Source organism: Pongo pygmaeus, chromosome 12, assembly GCF_028885625.2.
Source record: "Pongo pygmaeus isolate AG05252 chromosome 12, NHGRI_mPonPyg2-v2.0_pri, whole genome shotgun sequence".
NCBI lineage: Eukaryota > Metazoa > Chordata > Mammalia > Primates > Hominidae > Pongo > Pongo pygmaeus.
In genome coordinates, this window is record NC_072385.2 from 45,592,947 (window position 1) to 45,612,842 (window position 19,896).

Sequence of the window (19,896 nt, forward strand, 5' to 3'; positions counted from 1 at the left end):
AAAAAGTCACAACACGCCATCTCTGGCACTTCTTGAGAGCAACTTAAGAGTATCCTCCCAGACACTACAAAACCCCCAACCTGAAGACCAGGGGTTCCAGGGCTGGCTCAGTCACTAACTAGCTCTGTCTGTGACAAGTGACTTATCCTATTCAGGCCTCTTTCTCCACTGTAAACTGACAGCTTATTTAACTTTAATTAGAAGCACTTTAATGGAGTCAAAACAAGCAAAGACTCCACGTAGGAAGCTGTTGCCAGACTCACCTGTCAGCCACTTTCCCCACCCATGACTCACCTCTTGCCCACCTGCCCACCATGTTCCTCCACTACATCATTCCTCCATCAAGGTGCCTGTCAGGCTCACCAGGCTGGAAGCCCCTGGAGCACAGGAGGATCTTACTCATCTATGTCCCATCCTCTCCCTCCCACTAGTGCCCACTAGGAACTGGCCCATGATGGGAGCTCAAACAGTCTGATCAATGAAGAATATAAAAACTTAATGAGAAGTTGTAGCTGAAACCAAACTGAATAGATTTTATTCAAATCAGAGTGATTTTCCTCCTTTGATACCTTCCAGAAGTGTGACTGCTTACCTTCATTATAACCATTTCCCAAAAACCAAACTTACAGCTCACCCTTGCCCCTGAGATTCATCATTAAGCACATGTACTGGCATGTGGGTCACAGGAAAAAAATTGTTTTTTCCATCTAATTTATTCCATCTAACTCCCCAGAAAGATCGCATTTAATGAGCTTTAATGAAGAATCTTTAGTCAAAATGTACCTCGCTGTACGTGTGCCTAAAACATAGCACGTGTTTTGTTTTTTTCAAGAGAAGAAAACCATAACATCGACATTCAAAGGAACTGCAGATCCATCACAGGTGCGAATGCCTGTGAAACCCACAGAACATTTACATGTGATGTGGTGCATGCAGGTGTTTTTCAGAAATTCAGCTTAACTTTGTTGTTTATCTTTATTCCTAAATTTAATCCATGCCACAAGAGCTTCAAAGGATTATGTCAAAAATTAGTTCTATCAAGATCTCAGCTAAGATGTAGTGCCCGTTTTGTGCAAAAATTATAACCCAAATTAAAAGAAAATAAAGTATTCTTAACAATAGGCTTCCTAACAATATGTGAGGCAACTATTTTTAAAGAGCACCTTGAGAGTGAAGAGGGAATTCTGAAAGAAATAAGCATCTTTAATGCTTTCTCTCCTGATTAACTTTCATTCTACAACTTGATTTAGCAAGAATTTAGATGCCAACATGTCTGATCATTATTATCCAAGCATCAAAATAGAGAGTAAAATGAAGGAAATGACTGTTCCAAGTATTGTGCAAAGTTAGCAAGGGGAAATCAGGGTTCTCAGCATCAAGACTCTTTAACAGCAGGATGGATTCCTTTGAGCCTTGTCTAGAATGCTCACTGAGCTGGTCAGGCCTTTCCTTTCCCTGTTATGAGGCTCTTTTCTGAAGAGCTGACTGTTTATTAAGCAGACTGTCTGCAGATTACAGAGTTGGGGGTGCTAATGAGGAAATTCAGGTTGGGGGTGCTAATGAGGAAATGCAGCAATATGATTTGCTGCATATCAGCTTCCATGACTAAAGAAGGTTTCACTAATATAAAACGTGGAGATAATTTGTGACTTTTGTTCATCTGTGTTACCCTTCATGCATGAAGAAAATTAATACCTTGCCTGACAAAGGGCTATGGCATATTTCCTTAGATAACTGACATATCTGGAAGACAGCTCTCCCAGAAATAATGAAAGTATTTACCTATTCTTTGGTTCAAGATTTCTTGAGTGAATTCCACCCCTTATCACAGATCTGGGTGGGCAAAACTGATTCCTCTCCCATCTTGGCTTTCCTTCTGTGGCCATTTAAATTTAAATTCTACAATAAAGACAAAAGAGTCAAAATGGCACCACACTGTTTTATTTAAACCTGCAAACAATATAAAGAGGTAAGGACTTCTGATGCCAAATCATGCAAGTAATAACAAAGGAACAGAGAAAAATATTAATAACAAAAAGAAAATCATTAAAAATAAAAAAAAACAAAGTACTTCACATTTCACAGCAGTGCTTTGGCAGTACTGGCAAGCATTTCTGGTCAACTGCTTCCAACAGCAGGAATATGAAGAAACCCCCAGATCTTAGCAAAAGTGTAACCACATTTTCTCCCTGACAGCTTACATTCCGAGTCATTCCATACTATACCGCTCCACTCCAGTTTTATAAACCTGATCTTAAGATGTAACTAGGTATTAGGTGTGCTCACAATAAAAACTAACTAAAAACAAATCAGAGGGTAGCAGACAAGTAAACAAAGTTTCCAGTAAGGCATCAAGAGATCACTGCTGGTGGGCCTCTCACTTTACCAGCTTAAAGAAGTTTTGATTTTTATTTCTCAGCAAACTCAATATTCAGAAGCTTTACCAGCAGACTCAAGTCAAAGGTTTTAAATACAGTTCACCTCTCTTTTTTTTTTTTTGGTAAATATTTCATATAAAACATGAACTCAAGTTCTACTTCATTTAAAAAACTGAATATTTTAATAGTAAAAATATATGTTTATATTTCTCTTTTTAAAAAGACATTTAATAACAATACTTCATAAGACTGGATTTAACTTCCCCTCCCACTCTTCCCCCCGCCCCCCCACCACAAGTTGTCCACCCTGGCAGAGATACATTAAGGCAAAGGCTCCTAGAGAGGTACGTCCACCTTGGCTGTGGGCTGGAGACTCAAGGTGAACACACTCTGCTCCTTGCAGGGTCAACAGAAAGGCTTCTCCCTCATGTTCACTGAGCCATCCTGCATCCCAAAGTAGACTCTCTCAGCCATGTTGATGAATAGGCCTGTGTCCACCACACCTGCAGGACAAAGGACAGAAAGAAACATTGTTTCAGCCTCCCAAAGCAAAAACAGACTCAAAGACTGCAGGGTCACTAGAAGCAACTGTCATACACAGCATTGGACGAATGACAAATCTAAAGCCTTTCTCTCCCACAGAGCAATGAAAAGAGATTCTGATTATCTTCATTTCTTCTTGCCACCTCTTTCTCCCCTCCCACTTTGGCCTTCTTTCTGTACCCAAACATGCTAAGCTTTGTCCTGCCCTGAGGCCTTTGTTCATGCTGTTCCCTCTGCCCGAGCCAGTCATTGTCAAGCGCTTCAAGGGGCTGGCTCAGCTCTGTCCTTCAGACATATCAGATGGCAAGTCATCCTCTAGAGACCCTCCATGACTACTCCAACCAAGAAGCCCCACTACCAGTTATTTTCAATCATACCACCAGCCTTGAAAGATTTCCTCGGAATGGGAGGAGATATTTGCAAAGCATATACCTGACAAAGGACTCATATCAAAAATATAAACAATTTATAAATCATCAAGAAAAAGACAGAATCCCCATAGAAAAATGGGCAAAAGACTTGAAGAAGTACCTCACAAAAGAAGCTATCCAAAATGGCCAATAAACATTTTAAAAGATGCTCAAATTCATTCACTGAAAGGAAATACAAATTAATATTACAAGATACCACTACACACACACTGGAGTCAGTGTAATGAAATTCTGCTGGGATGCAAAGACACTCATACACATTGATGGTGAAAGCTGAGCTGGCAAAAGCACTTTGGAAATGTTCATCTTCCAAAGCTGACGGATTTAAACCTAACCACTCAGCAATTCTACTCCTCGATATACAACTGTTAGGCTTACATTTGGTCATCAAAAGACATGTGTAAGATGTTGATAGCGGCACTTTTCCTATTAGCTAAAAACTGATAATACCCAAATGTCCATCACGAGTAGAACAGAGACTGGGTATGGTGGCTCATGCCTATAATCCCAGCACTTTGGGAATGAAGCCCAGGAGTTCAATGGAGCTCCAGATGGAGCTGATGGAGCCCAGGAGTTCGAGACCAGCCTGGGAAACATAACATAGAGATGGCAGCTCTACAAAAAACACAAAAATTAGCCAAGCATGCTGGCACATGCCTGTAGTCCCAGCTACTCAGGAGGCTGAGGTGGGAGGATCGCCTGAGCCCAGGAGCAGAGGTTGCAGTGAGCCATGATTATGCCACTGTACTCCAGCCTGGGTGACAGAGCAAGATCCTGTCTCCAAAAAAAGAAAGAGAAAAAACTAAAAGAGTAGAATAGATATAAACTTTTTTTCACACACATACAGATGATGGAATATGATTCAGCAGTGAAAATTAACAGCTACACACAACCTTTACCAAGAATATTTACATATACTCACACATACTTCAATGACATAAACTTTAACTGTAAGAGTAACTGTAACTGTAAGAGAAAAGGTATAATGGACCAGGTATGCAGGGAAACAGATACCTGCACACACTGCTGGTAGAAGGCTAAGTGAATACAAGCTACAGACGGCAATTTGGTACCATCTAACAAAAATCACAGACACATTAATCCTTTCATCCAGTGATTCCCTGCTAGCAAAAATCTGCAAACATAAATGACCACTAGTGGTGATCCAGTTAAGTAATAATGTTACATAGGTAAAGTGGAATACATGCAGGTATTCAGAAAAAAAAGGAACAAGGAAGCTCTTTTATAAGCCAGTGTGTAATAATCTCCAAGACAGGCAAGGCAGGAAACAGAACATGTATAAAGCAGGCTACCGCTAGTGTAAAAAGGGGTGGGGCGGGAGGAGTTTCAATTTGTGTGTTTATGAAAGTCTATCTCAAAGGCCACACAATTTTGGTAACACTGGCTGCCTCCAGATAGGGTAACTAGTTGGTTGGAAAAGTGGAAAAGAGGACTTGCCACTGTTTAACTCATAATTTTAAACTACACAAATTCAAAAGGATAAATACAATGAAAACTTGCAGGAAAATGGCAATAGAAGACAGGATTAATGTGCAGCACCCACTTGGACAGACAGAACAGTGTGTGGAGACACACATTGTGAACTTTTGCTCCAAGAACCACCACAGGAACACACCAGGAAAACCAAAAGAATTCACAGACCCTTTGAAAGAAGTGGCTTGCTGCTGCAAACTCCATAAGACAGCCAAAAAACTGTGAGTTCCCAAAGTGTGAGAGGGGGAAAAGTTTGCCTCTGAACATACATCCCCACCAGGGAACCTGAAAAATCCAGATCACAGGAGACGGATTTAACTTTACCTAGAGCTGAAATGGATTTAGAGAGCTGAGCAAACTATAAAAGTAGAAGCAGCAGCAGGAAGAGCCCTGTAGACACTCCCAGTCCCCAGCTTGAGCCCAGGGAAGCCATCCCTGGCTCTATCTCACAGGGGTCCTTGGGGAAGAAAAGGCAGCCAGCAGAACTGGGAAGGGGCCACAGGGTGAAGGAAGCTTCTAGCTGAACTTCGTAATAATTTCAACTGAGCACAAATTTTCCTGAGCAGAATCCGGTGGGGGACAAATGGGAAGTGCAGATACAAATGAAGAACCCACAGCCGAAGGTGCAGGCAGGCAGGCAGGGAGGGGCGAGGCCTGAGAGGCCTGCTTGCTTTCTCAGTAGGGAGGCCTGTAGCCTGGGGCAAGATCTCAGCCCTGCTCACCATGGTGGGGCATGGCGGGAGTGAAACTGGTCTTGCTGGCTGTGTGGCAGCTGGGTGGGGGTCTGTCACTGGCGGCTTTCTCCTACTTCCCTGGCAGCCTGTATGACGCAGAAGAGGCAGCCATAATCCCCCTGGGAACATAACTCCATTGACCTGAGAACCACCCCCCCACCCCACACAGTGGCCACAGCAAGCCCTGCCCAAAGAAAGTCTGACTCAGACCCACCTAACTCTGCCCTAACCTGATGGTTTTTCTCTACCCACCCTGGTAGCCAAAGACAAAAGACATAAACCCTTGGGAGCTCTATGGCCCTGCCCATTACCTAAGAAACCAAAATACTTATCCTGGCCAACGTAGACAAGCTTGTATCCCCCTATACTACTGCAGCTGATGCTTTCTTGAAAGCACCACCTCCTGGCTGAAGGCCAACCAACTCAAGCCACTACAGAAACTCGTAACAGAACAACCCTGCTCCAAAAAGGGGAAAACAACAGCTAATTCCACCGCCTGCAACATCCTGGCTAACCAGAGATCCTGAGTCTGTCCACATGGCAACTTCACTGCTAGCATAAACCAGCATTCAAGAAAACCAGTGCACTAAACAAAAATACAACCAGGGACTTCCACAGAGTCCACTTCACTCTCCTGCCACCTCCACCGAAGCAGGTGCTGGTATCCACAGCTCAGGGACCTAAAGACAGATCACATCACAGGACTTTCTGCAGACATTCCCCAATACCAGCCTGGAGCCCGGTAGCCCCACTGGGTGGCTACCCCCAGAAGGGCATAACCACTGCAGTCCAGCTCTCAAGAATCCTCATCCTTAGGGGAAGGCGGAGAACACTCCATCAAGGGATCACCCCATTGGACAAAAGAATCTGAACAGCAGCCCTTGGATTCCAGATCTTTCCAATGAAACAGTCTACTCAAATGAGAAGGAACTAGAAAACAAATTCTGGTAATACGACAAAACGAGGTTCTACAGCACCTCCAAAAGATCACACTAGCTCTCCAGCAACGGATCCAAACCAAGAAGAAATCTCTGAATTGCCAGATAAAGAATTCAGAAGGTTGATTATTAAGCTACTCAAGGAGGTACCAGAGAAAGGTGAAAACCAACTTAAAGAAAATTTAAAAGGACTCCAGAGAAACAGATATCATAAAGAAAAGACAATCAAACTTCTGGAAATGAAAGGCACATTTGAGAAATGCAAAATACACTGGGAAATTTCAACAACAGACTAGAACAAGTAGAAAAAAAGAACTTCAGAGCTCGAAGACAAGGCTTTCAAATTAACCTAATCCAAGAAAGACAAAGAAAAAAAGAATCAAAAAAATGAACAAAGCCTCCAAGAAATGTGGGATTATGTTAAACAACCAAACATAAGAATAACTGATGTTCCTGAGGAAGGAGAGGAGAGAAATCAAAAAGTTTGGAAAGCTTACTTGAGGGAATAATTGAGGAAAACTTTCCTGGTGTTGCTGGAAATCTAGACATCCAAATAAAAAAGCTTGAAGAACACTCAGGAAATTCATTGCAAACAGATCACCACCTAGGCATACAGTCATCAGGTCATCTAAAGTAAGACAAAGGAAAGAATCTTGAAAGCTGCCAGGCAAAAGCATTAGGTAACCTATAAAAGAAAGCCTATCAAATTAACAGCAGATTTCTCAGCAGAAGCCCTACAAGCCAGAAGGGACTGGGGTCTTATCTTTAGCCTCCTTAAACAAATTAATTATCAGCCAAGAATTTTGTATCCAGCAAAACTAAGCTTCATAAATGAAGAAGAGATACAGTCATTTTCAGACAAACAAATGCTGAGAGAATTCGCCACTACCAAGCCAGTCCTACAAGAAATGCTAAAATGAGTTCTAAATCTTGATACAAAACTCACAATACACCTAAATAGAACCTCCTTAAAGCATAAATTTCACAGGACCTATGAAACAATATCACAGTGCAAAAAAACAAGGTATCCAGGAGACAACTACCATGATGAATAAAATAATACCTCATATCTCAATATTAACGCTGAATGTAAACTGCCTAAATGCTCTACTTAAAAGGTACACAATGGGCCAGGCTCGGTGGGAGGCCAAGGCAGGCAGATCACCTGAGGTCAGGAGTTTGAGACCAGCCTGGCCAATATGGTGAAACCCCGTCTCTACTAAAAATACAAAAAAATTAGCCAGGCATGGTGGCGGGCACCTGTAATCCCAGCTACTCGGGAGGGTGAGGCAGGAGAATTGCTTGAACCTGAGAGGTGAAGGTTGCAGTGAGCCAAGAACATGCCATTGCACTCCAGCCTGGGCAACAAGAGTGAAACTCCGTCTCAAAAAAATAAAAAGATACACAATGGCAGAATGCATAAAAATCCACCAACCATGTATCTGTTGTCTTCAAGAGACTCACCTAACACATAAGGATTCACATAAACTTACTGTAAAGGGGTGGGAAAAGATACTCCACACAAATAGAAACCAAAAGCAAGCAGGAGTAGCTATTCTTCTATGAGACAAAACAGACTTTAAAGCAACAAGTTAGAAAAGACAAAGAGAAACATTATATAATGATACAAGGATTAGTCCAACAGGAAAACATCACAATTCTAAATATATATGCACCTAACACTAAAGCTCGCAGATTTATAAAACTGTTACTACTAGACCTAAGAAATGAGATAGATGGCAATACAATAATAGTGGGGGACTTCAGTACTCCACTGACAGCACTAGACAGGTCATCAAGACAGAAAGTCAACAAAGAAACAATGGAATTAAACTATACCCTGGAGCAAATGGACTTAACAGATATCTATAGAACTTTCCACCTAACAAGTACAGAATATATATTCTTTTCTTCAGCCTGGAACATTCTCCAACAAGACAGGCTACAAAACAAGTCTCAATAAATTTTAAAAACTCTAAATTATATCAAGTACTCTCACAGATCACAGTGGAATAAAATTGGAAATCAACTCCAAAAGGAACCCTCAAAACTATACAAATACATGGAAATTAAATAATCTGCTCCTGAATGATCTCTGGGTCAACAATGAAATCAAGATGGAAATTTAAAAATTATTTGAACTGAATAATAACAGTGATACAACCTATCAAAACCTCTGGGATACAGCAAAAGCAGTGCTGAGAGGAAAGCTCATAGCCTTAAATGCCTAAACCAAAAACTCTGAAAGAGTACAGATAATCTGAGGTTACACTTCAAGGAACTAGAGAAACAAGAACAAACCACACTCAAACCCAACAGAAGAAAAGAAATAACTAAGATAAGAGCAGAACTAAATGAAATTGAAACAAAAAATACAAAAAAGATAAATGAAACAAAAACCCGGTTCTTTGAAAAGATAAAATCGATAGACCATTAGTGAGATTAACCAAGAAAAGAAGAGAGAAGATCCAAATAAGCTCAATTACAAATGAAATGGGAGATACTGCAACCAATACCACAGAAATACAAAAGATCATTCAAGGCTACTATGAACACCTGTATGTGCATGAACTAGAAAATCTGGAAATATACAAGCCTCTTAGATTAAAGCAGGAAGAAACAGAAACTATGAACAAATCAATAACAAGCAGCGACACTGAAACAGTAATTTTAAAAACTGCCAACAAAAAAAAGTCCAGAACCAAATGGATTCACAGCTGAATTCTATCAGACATTCAAAGAATTGGTAGCAATCCTACTGAAACTATTCCAAAAGATGGGAAAAAAAAGGGAATCCTCTCTAAATCATTCTATGAAGCCAGTATTACCCTAATACCAAAACCAGGAAAGATCATAACAAAAAAAGAAAACTACAGACCAATATCCCTGATGAACATAGATGCAAAAATACTCAACAAAATACTAGCTAGCCAAATCCAACAGCATATCAAAAAGATAATACACCATGATCGAGTGGGTTTCATACCAGGGATGCAGGGATGGTTTAACATGTGCAAGTCAACAAATGTGACACACCACATAAACAATTTAAAACAAAAATCATATGATCATCTCAATAGATGCAGAAAAATCATCTATCAAAATCCAGCATCCCTTTATTATTAAAACTCTCAGCAAAATCAACATAGAAGGGACATACCTAAAGGTAATAAAAGACACCTATGACAAACCTACAGCCAGTATTATACTGAAAGGGGAAAAGTTGAAAGCATTCCCCCTGAGAACTGGAACAAGACAAGGATACCCAGTTTCACCACTTCTATCCAACATACTACTGAAGTCCTAGCCAGAGCAATCAAACAAGACAAAGAAAGGGCATCCAAATCAGTAAAGAGGAAGTCAAACGGTTGCTGTTCACTAATAATATGATCATATACCTAGAAAACCCTCAGGACTCATCCAAAAAGCTCTTAGATCTGATAAATGAATTCAGTAAAGTTTCAGGATACAAAATCAATGTGCACAAATCAGTGGCACTGCTATACACCAACAGCAACCATGTAGAGAATCAAATCAAGAACTCAACCCCTTTTATGACAACTGCAAAAAAAATAAAATACTTAGGAGTATAGCCAACCAAGGAGGTGAAAGATCTCTACAATGAAAACTACAAAATACTGTTGAAAAAAACCACAGACAACACAAATGGGACACATCCCATGCTCATGGATGGGTAGAATCAACATTGTGAAAATGACCATATACTGCCAAAAGCATTCTACAAATGCAATGGCATTCCCATCAAAATACCGCCATCATTCTTCACAGAACTAGAAAAAAAATCCTAAAATTCATATGGAAAAACAAAGAGCCCACATAGCCAAAGCAAGACTAAGCAAAAAGAACAAATCTGGAGGCATTACATTACCTGACTTCAAACTACACTATAAGGTCATGGTCACCAAACAGCATGGTACTCGTATAAAAGCAGGCATATAGACCAATGGAATAGAATAGAGAAGCCAGAAATAAAGCCAAACACTTACAGCCAACTGATCTTCAACAAAGCAAACAAAAACATCAAGGGGGAAAGGACACCCTATTCAACAAATGGTGCTGGGATAACTGGCAAGCCACATATAGAAGAATGAAACTGGATTCTCATCTCTTATACAAAAAATCAAATCAAGATGGATCAAAGACTTAAACTGAAGACTTGAAACTATAAAAACTCTAGAGGACAACACTGAAAAATCCCTTCTAGACACTGGCTTAGGCAAAGATTTCATGACGAAGAACCCAAAAGCAAATGGAACAAAAACAAAGATAAGTAGGTGGAACTTAATTTAAATAGAGAGCTTCTGCACAACAAAAGGAACAGTCAGCAGAGTAAACAGACAACCCACAGAGTGGGAGAAAATCTCCACAATCTATACATCTGAAAAAGGACTAATATCTAGAATATATAAGGAACTCAAATTAGCAAGAAAAAAAATCCCATCAAAAAGTGGGCCAAGGACATGAATAGACAATTCTCAAAAGAAGATATACAAATGGCCAACAAACATATGAAAAAATGCTCAACATCACTAATGATCAGGGAAATGCAAATCAAAACCACAATGCGATACCACCTTACTCCCACAAGAATCAAAAAATAATAGATGTTGGCATGGATGCAGTGAAAAGGGAATACTTTCACACTGCTGGTGGGAATGTAAACTAGTACAACCACTATGGAAAACAGTGTGAAGATTCCTTAAAAAACTCAAAAGTACAACTACCATTTGATCCAGCAAAACAACTACTGGGTATCTACCCAGAGGAAAAGTAGTCATTATATGAAAAGGACATTTGTACACACATGTTGATAGCAGCACAACTTGCAATTTCAACAATATGGAACCAGCCTAAATGCCTATCAACCAACGAGTGGATAAAGAAAATGTGATATATATACACATACACACACACACCATGGAATACTACTCAGCCATAAAAAGGAATGAAATAATGGCATTCACAGCAACCTGGATGGAGTTGGAGACCATAATTCTAAGTGAAGTAACTCAGAGATGGAAACCCTAACATAGTATGTTCTCACTTATAACTGGGAGCTAAGCTATGAGGACGCAAAGGTGTAAGAATGATACAACAGACTCTGGGGACTCGGGGAAAAGGGTGGGAGTGGGACGAGGGAGAAAAGACTACGCACTGGGTACCGTGTACGCTGCTTGGGTAATAAGTGCAACAAAATCTCAGAAATCACCACTAAAGAACTTATCCATATAACCAAACATCACCTTTTCCCAATAACTATTGAAATAATTTTTAAAATTTAAAAAAAACTCCCAAAGACAGCTCCCAGTAAACAAATGAAATGGAGTAGTGATCGAGTAACGAAAAGCCAACAGGCAGAGCAAAGAGTTGCTGAACACAAATAAAGGTCCCTGACACCAAACTGTGCCTATGCAACTGGATCCTTCCAAAGATGAACAAAGTAGCCACTCAAGACCCGTTTTCAAAACGTCTGCAGTATAAGGAGAAAGTTTCCACTGATCCAAAAGACAGTTAAACCAGGTTCAGAAAAGGTTTTAAAGAAAGAGCAGAGATGAATGGGCAGCAGTCTAAGGTAAGACTTTAGAGCAACTTCTCTTTCAATTACTGAGATGCTGGGTGTGACTGACCTCCCCCAACTCCTTGATAAAATATAGTGGAAAGAGCAGAGGATGCTAAATGTGAACCTAGGGGAAAGAACTCCAGTAGCCCTGGCCCTTCAATTCAGTCACTCTGCTCTGGGTGGAATACAACAAAACATCAAAGGGAGTTGTTCTCTAAGTGTCCTCACATACTGTGTACGAATGCACATGGTAACAGAGATAAACAGGGAAACTCGTCCTACTTCTGTTCTCCTGATACTTGTCCAGCCGTGAATCTAATGGACTCAATCAGGAAAAGAAAAAATGAGAAAAGATACAGCAAACCACTCTGATTGTCCTGTAGATATCACATTATATGATTTAATACCTAGGCTCTTTTATCATTTTCCTCACTTTAAGTTCCTAACAAAACTCTGAACGTCTTTAGGATGCAGCTTCTACATACTTTTTATGAAGAATCACATAAGGGAAATTTCCTTACAAAGGACATTTCAGAATCTTAAGAAGCCAAGAAAGGTCTAACCAGGAGCAAGAGTGACACCTAGTGGGCACTGCAAGAAATCCACCTATACGGCAGCCACATTGGTGAGCCCTTTCCTCCTGGGGCCCTGGGTTTGTTTGCATTATCACCAAGGACAAGTTCTCCCATTTTACTAACAGTGATTTGCAAATCTTCTCTTCCTCCTACCTTCTTGGCTGTTTAGTTCTTCCACTAAAGAGAGAACACTAACCAAGAAAATGAGTATAAGCCAACTCATCTTTTTGACTTAACGTGGTAAAAGACTGTCAATAAAAAACTAAAATAAAATAACAAACTAAAGTAGAATTGGGGCCAGGCACAGCGGCTCACACCTGTGATCCTGGCACTTTGGGAGGCCAAGGGAGACATTGAGCCCAGTTCAAGACCAGCCTGGACAACATCGTGAAACCCCGTTTCTATAAAAAATTCAAAACTTAGCCGGTCCTGGTGGTGTGCGTCTGTAGTCCCACCTACTGGGGACACTGAAACGGGAGAATTGTTTGAGCCCAGGAGGTCAATGCTGCAGTAAGCCATGATCACACCACTACACTCCATTCTGGGTGACAGAGCGAGACCCTATCTCAAAAAATTAATAAATAAAGTAGAACTGGAAGAACTAGCTTTTCATTACACAGCTTATATTCACACTATTTTAAATCCCAACTAGCACAGGTATATCTTAGAATCTTAGTATATTTAATTAATAGTAACAATAGTACTTTTCTTTCAAGGGATTTATTCATTCAACAAACACTTTCCCTTCTGCAATGGGCACTGTTTTAACTCATTTAATTCACCCAACAACCTTATAAGGTAGGTACTAGAATTAACTAGCACCTTCTACATAGGAAGAAACTCAGGCACAGAGATGTTAACTAACTGCTAAAAGGTAACATGCCAGAGCACACCTGGGTTAGGATCCTTATCCAGAATAGTCTACTCCATTAAACTGGACTGAAAGGTCCTGTCAGCCAGTTCTGGCCCAAGAATACTCCATGATAGGGAATATTCCGTTAGCCTCTTAGTCTCGCAATATCCTAAGAAGCTGATACCTCTCAAGACTGCCTCCTCCTTTTAATCCCCCTGTACGAGCCCTTGATACCTCCTCTAGCCTGGACCAGGACTCCAGCCTCATAACTCATCTCTACACTGCCCACCCATCCTTCACGCAGAGCCCCATCCTGGCTCTTATTCCATCATTCCCTGGCACAGCTGCATTAGAGGCTCCCCAAGGCTCTAAATGTTCATTTTACATAGCCTCTCCTCGCCTCCTGCTTCAGCAAGTAAGCATTAAACATTCAGGGTCTAGTGGCAGACAACTTAGGGTGCCCATCTTGGTGCTGTCTTTGGGCAAATGGCTTAACCTTTCTCAGCCAGTGCCCTGCTCTGTAACTACCTCATCAAACTGGGAATTAAAGGAAACATTTTTAGACACTTAGCACCGTGTTTAACTTATGTTATGCCAAGGCATGGATGAAAAACCACCTCTACACCATAGAACATCCTCACATTCTCCCAAAAAGAAACTTTTTGTGCACTCTAGACTCTTGGTATTCCTCTAGTAGAACTGAGCACATTCTATCTTATTTGTAGGCATGGCTTCTACACATACACACAGATTTCCCCAGGTTTACATCAATTCTCCTTGAGGACAGATTACAAGTCCTCCAGATCGAAGTATCCCCTGTAACACACAGCACAACATCTTGCCTTTGGCATGCATCCAATGAATGTGGATTAACTGAGTCATTTTCCCCCCTGCTTAAGAAGAGAGCCCACAAAAAAAGGCTGCAGTCCAGCTCCTGGAAGGAAAGGTTCTACCCACAGAACGATGGCCTTATATTTCAAGGCAAGTCCCCTCTGAACTTCCATCAGCTTCATGACTATCCCAACTCAAACAGGCTGTGAAATGCACAAGCAACAAAGCTACTAGGTAAGCAACAATTGTTGGTGGAAGGGAATATGGCAAAGGAAGTGAAGTTAAAAACCCAAACATGGTATAAAGGGAATTCTTCTTTCCAACCAAGCCTTACAAAGCCCATGTCCATTGTGCCTTCTGTGGCCAGATGTAGGGGCCAGTTATGAAGGGCATGGGTGTGTATATGACTGGTGAATGCCACTCATGTTACCTGGGATCATTTTGATAGCTGTGTTCACTTCACTCCATTTGTGTACCCGGTCAAACTTCCAGTCCAAGATAAAATTCCCATTATCTGTCACCACAGGACCCTAGAAGATAATTTTCCACAGTGACCAAGGATGCAGATACAGGTAGGCAGAGAAGGACAGGAAAGTAGAGGGGATAACCAAAGACAAGTATGCATTTTAACCTGCTCCCACCTTATGCTTTCTAGGTGTGCTGTGAAGTGGTAATAAGCAGGAGCTTTGAAATCAGAAAGACTTAGATTGTAGTCTTTTTTTTTTTTGAGAGAGAGAGAGAATACAAGCCTCTTAACAAATGTATCAAGCTATTTTTACTCACATGAGCTCCCACTATGACTATGTGAACATGTCACAATTATCACCACATTCCTATCTGATTTCTGGTTCGTTGTTCTTACTTCCTTAAGTTAGTCCAAAATTCATTGTTCTTATCTGCTTCCTTAAGTTACTACTTGGCTAATAAGAAAAAGGGCAAGAAACAGAGTCCAAAAGACAATAAGAACACTAGCAGCAATGTGGCTTTCAAATAAGAACTCTGACAGGGTCAAGGTTGAATGACTTCTCCATTTCGTGCTGCATTTCTTTCATGTGCCGACAATCTGAACGTCAGTCAGAGCACTGTACAATCACTAGGAACAGAACTACGGTTTTTTTTAAAGTCACAGAAACACTGGGGACAAAATATATCAAAATAAAAATGTATCAGGGTAGGGTGACAGATCTTTTCGATATCCTCCAAAATGTTTACGTAGTTACATATGTAACTGTGGTTAGCTTCTGGATTGCTGTCTTTGCTTATTTGTTTATTTAAGTATAAAAAGAGGGAAAAGTTCTGCGCAATCCACTTTAGAAGCTAAAGAGAAACACGAAAAATGTGGACCATCTGGAGAGTATTCCTGGGGAAGAGTTCACACACCCCAAGAAATTCTACTTCTTGTCACATTTAACCACAGAATGAGAGGAAAGAAGAGGGAGAAAAGAAGTTACACCATGGAACCTAAAAAACTTTCTGCTCCAAGCAGGTTCCCAAAGCCAGGGTTTCACAGCTGCCAATCAGGGTGTTCCAGGCCTCAGGCACAAAGGTCAGATCACCTGTGGGATGTCAGAACCTGAGGCACAGAGAAAGAATCATTCCCCTATCTATACAAAGGAGATGCACTGTATTAAGTGTGGTCTTGTCTACACGAGTTTGAATGCAGAAACTAACAGGCCAACTCCCCGAAAATAAACAAATACATCAATTAAAAATAAATAAAAGCCAATTGCCTGGTGGAAGCACACAGGACCCAACTGCAACAGAAGGGAGGACACCACACTGAAAACCTGAGTGCACCCAGCACACGCCCGGCCAAACCAGGCCACTCACAGCCTTGTTGACAGCCATTCGAAGTTCAACCACGCCCCCAAACTTCTGGCTCACAGCTCGGCTCACTGGGACATAGGCCATTGGAATGACCTCGATGGGGATTCCCTTGTGCCACTGATCCCCGAGATTCTTCGAATCTTTCCTGGAAAGAAGGAGTCAAAAAGTACAATAAAAGTAAATAAGCTCAACAGTACAGGCAAACACCAGATTCAGGAATGGGGTTAATTAGATGGTGGGAAGGCAAGGAAAGTGATCAAGGGCAATATACACAGGGCTTCAAATGAATTAGCTGTTTTCACTATATAGGAAAAGAGCTATTTGAAATAAATATGACAAAAATGTTAAAATCTGATATTGCTGGCTTGTGGGTATGTAGGTGTTTAATATTTATGCTCATCCTGTGGCTATATTTCACAAGTAAATATACACATACACATATTTGAAATTAACATGCTCAGCACAAGTGCTTTTGACTACATTCCTTGAAGGAGCATCTGAGAGCCTGGTCAAAGACTATCAATGACACCAGTCACCTGCGGCAAACCCTGACCCGAGAAGAAGCAGGGCACACTGAGTCACTGCCCGTGGGCAGGGCACACCCTGCCTCCTCTGAGGCTCCCTGTGAGGATCCAGTGAGTGACATGACACATGAGAGCATGCTCTGCTAACAGGGTGACAAGCTGTTTACCCGTTCCACTGAACACATGAAACAATGCTAGAGATCCTGGCTGCGGATAACAGTGCTGTGATTAGCAACATCTACCTTCAGCCTAGAAGCAGAACATAAGGTCTCCTAGACACTGTACTAAGTCCTAGCCATCAGTCTCAGAAAGTCAGAGAGTCCCTGCAGCTCTCCATTTCCTCTTTCACAAAAATGGGGATGAGGCTTGGGGGTCCAATCTACCTCCTCAGTTGGCAGTTCAGACACCAGAAACTGTACCTGAAATCAGCAATCACGATGAAGCGACTAGCATAGCCAGCCACAATCTTCTCCTGGGTCAGGCAGCCTCTGCAGATAGGAAAGAAGCAAAGGAACACAGGAGTAAGACAAAAATCTCAGTTTGGGAACTAAGGTCAAATACAGGAATCCCAAATCCACTCAATCCTGGCACTTAAAGAGAAACTTAACTTTTAATTTTTAAAGGGACATCCCCAGTCCCATCATGCTGCTCCTAGTAAATAGACTCTAGAAACATTACCCTTGTCTGGGAGAAACCTAGAAAGCAGACGGGTTCCCATTCAGGCCAGGCATAATTCCATCCAAATGCATCTGAGAGGGAGCATTGTGTTCAGGGAGACGTCATCTGGACATGGCATGAATGGGAGGGTCTAGAAGCTGAAGAGGGCACGCTTTGAACAACCTGCCCAGTCGACTATTTGCCAATGAGGGTGATGAAGTGGGGAGAGCCCAGAGCACTGAATCAGCAGATTTGGGTCCAGGTCTACCTCTAGGGTTTAGCAGCTAAACTATCTCACATCTGCAGTTGACAGGATTAAGTAACACATAAGAAAATCTAATAAACAGTAAAGTGTGATTTTAAACAAATGCTGCATCACTCAATGGTCTGCTTGATTATAAGAACCAGCAGAACAGGATTTCACCTTTTCCAACTCACCATTCCCACCACTCCCCAAATCAGCACTTAAGAAATACCCAATTAATGTTTTCCAAATGAACAAATAATATCCCTAACTGCTCACAGAGGTAAGCACAGCTTTAAAGCAAAAGTCACACACTGGTGCCCACAGACCTAACAATCTAGCCCAGTATTATTTTGATTTGGCCTTAAGTTTTTAAAGTCTGAATCAACAAAAGAACACAAATCCACAGAGAATCCATTACGATGAATGATCTCACTAAAGAGGCCCAGGTTCCTTGTCAGTAAATTGCTGCTAATGACCAGAAATGCTGAGTTGGGTCTAAGGCCATATGCTATCAATATCCTAGGAGAAAGACAAACTGGCATACATCACAGTGGCAATTTGTTTATTCTGTATCCATCTTGCTTTGCTAAGGATTAACTGGCAGATACTCTTTAGCACAGAAGCCCCCACAACACTCACCCGCCACCCTTGATGAGATTGAGATCAGCATCTACTTCATCAGCACCATCGATGGCAAGGTCAATCTGTATTGGGGGAAAGGTAAAGATACAAAAACCACTCGAGGGGAGCCTCTGCTAATTGCCTGAGCATGCAATAGCTCATCAGATACTCAGCAGCCCTATTAGCTAATTCTAGTACTCCCATTTAACAAATCAAGAAATTGAGCTACAAGAGGTTAAGCTGCTCCACTAGGATCAAAGGGAAACAGCACAGGACTTGGGACTCTAACCAGGGTGCAGTTCTTACCCACAAGACTATGTTCCCTTTTCTCATTGATGGGCTTCTCTGTGGACAAGCTGGCGTTATTTAGAGCACGTGTTCTCAGTGTGGGTGCTATCACCTCCCCCAAGAGGCAAAAATTAGTTTTTGGTGGGGGAATAAAAAATCTTAGACATTACAATGAGTTTTGTCCCACCAAAGGGCCAATACAGTAATATCTGTGCTACTAAATTCCATTGGGGGTGGGAAAAAAAAAAAAAAACTGATTCAGAAGTCTCTGTACTAACTGTGAGCAACCTCACAGGCAATTTCAAGTGGACATGAAGATCAAATGAAGAGATACATAAGAAAGTTGATGAGTTCCCGAACTGGAAATTACTGGGGCATTGCCACTAAGACCCCACTTGTCTGGGCTTGCCCGCTCCCTCTATTAGGAAGCTCCACCACAAGCCCCAAAAGCAGTTGAGGGGCAAATGGGTTCATCTAGCTTTCAAAAATCAAAATCAAGAAAGTTACACATTTCTCATCACTCATGGTACTCCACATGGACATTGTAGGAACCCCAAGTATATTTTTAAAGACAGCAAGCAGTATGCAGGGTACATATTCTATTCATGGTGCAGTTACTAAGTTGCTTGGCATGGCTGGCATGCCACAGGTGTAAAAAATACAGTTCCATATGGGTCATGCTTGCTTCCAGCCTTTTACAGATTCCAGCCTTTGTCTGAAGTTACAGCCGGCACTGCTCTCCCCAGGCCTGCATTAACCCCAGAGCTAGGCTGCACTGTGGCAATTCTCAGGGGTATGGAAAGTGGCAACCTTTTCTGTCTGGGCTCCAGGCCCACCTTCAGCCCAAACCACTCTCTTCACAGCTGCTGAACACATGATCAGCCTGTGCCGCTGGCTCTGCCCACAGAAATCCCCAAGTCCTTTGCATAGTTCTTACTAACCCCTGTGAGGCCCATGTGTATGACAGAAACATGGGCTACTAGATCACCATCAAGTCTCAACCTGCTTGGTTTTCCAGGTGCCATAAAACCACCCCACTTTTCCTATCCAGCTTTGCTTTCCCTCTCCCCGCTTTCCCTCTCCCCACTATGCACCAACGCAGTACACTCACTCTGTCCTATCACCCCAGCCAGTCCGAGCAGTGTCCATTTGCCCACATGGAGCTGTTCCTGTGGTTCCCATCTACCACTCTCTGGAATGTTCTCTCCTGCCCCTGCCACCTGGCCTTTATAGCCCAATTCAAACTTTACCTCTTCCCAAAAAACTCAAACTAGCATTAGTCTAGAAGAGATGTGCCTGAGTTCAAATTCTGATTCTGCCACTTAAAACCTGTGGCATTAGCCATATGACTTACCCAATCTGTGCCTTTTTCAC

The 19,896-nt window shown here is 41.6% G+C and overlaps 1 protein-coding gene across 1 annotated transcript in view; it reads right to left on the bottom strand.

Annotated features, from left to right (window-relative positions):
• Positions 1-1,925: 1,925 nt before the first annotated feature.
• RPIA (ribose 5-phosphate isomerase A) overlaps positions 1,926-19,896 on the bottom strand; it is a 58,595-nt gene continuing 40,624 nt past the window's right edge. The window contains exons 5-9 of the mRNA XM_054472479.2: positions 18,253-18,317; positions 17,129-17,197; positions 16,189-16,330; positions 14,789-14,888; positions 1,926-2,881 (exon numbers count right to left, since the gene is read on the bottom strand). Of these exons, the coding sequence (XP_054328454.1) occupies positions 2,784-2,881; positions 14,789-14,888; positions 16,189-16,330; positions 17,129-17,197; positions 18,253-18,317 (474 nt within the window). The 3' untranslated portion in view covers positions 1,926-2,783. The remainder of the gene's footprint in view (positions 2,882-14,788; positions 14,889-16,188; positions 16,331-17,128; positions 17,198-18,252; positions 18,318-19,896) is intronic.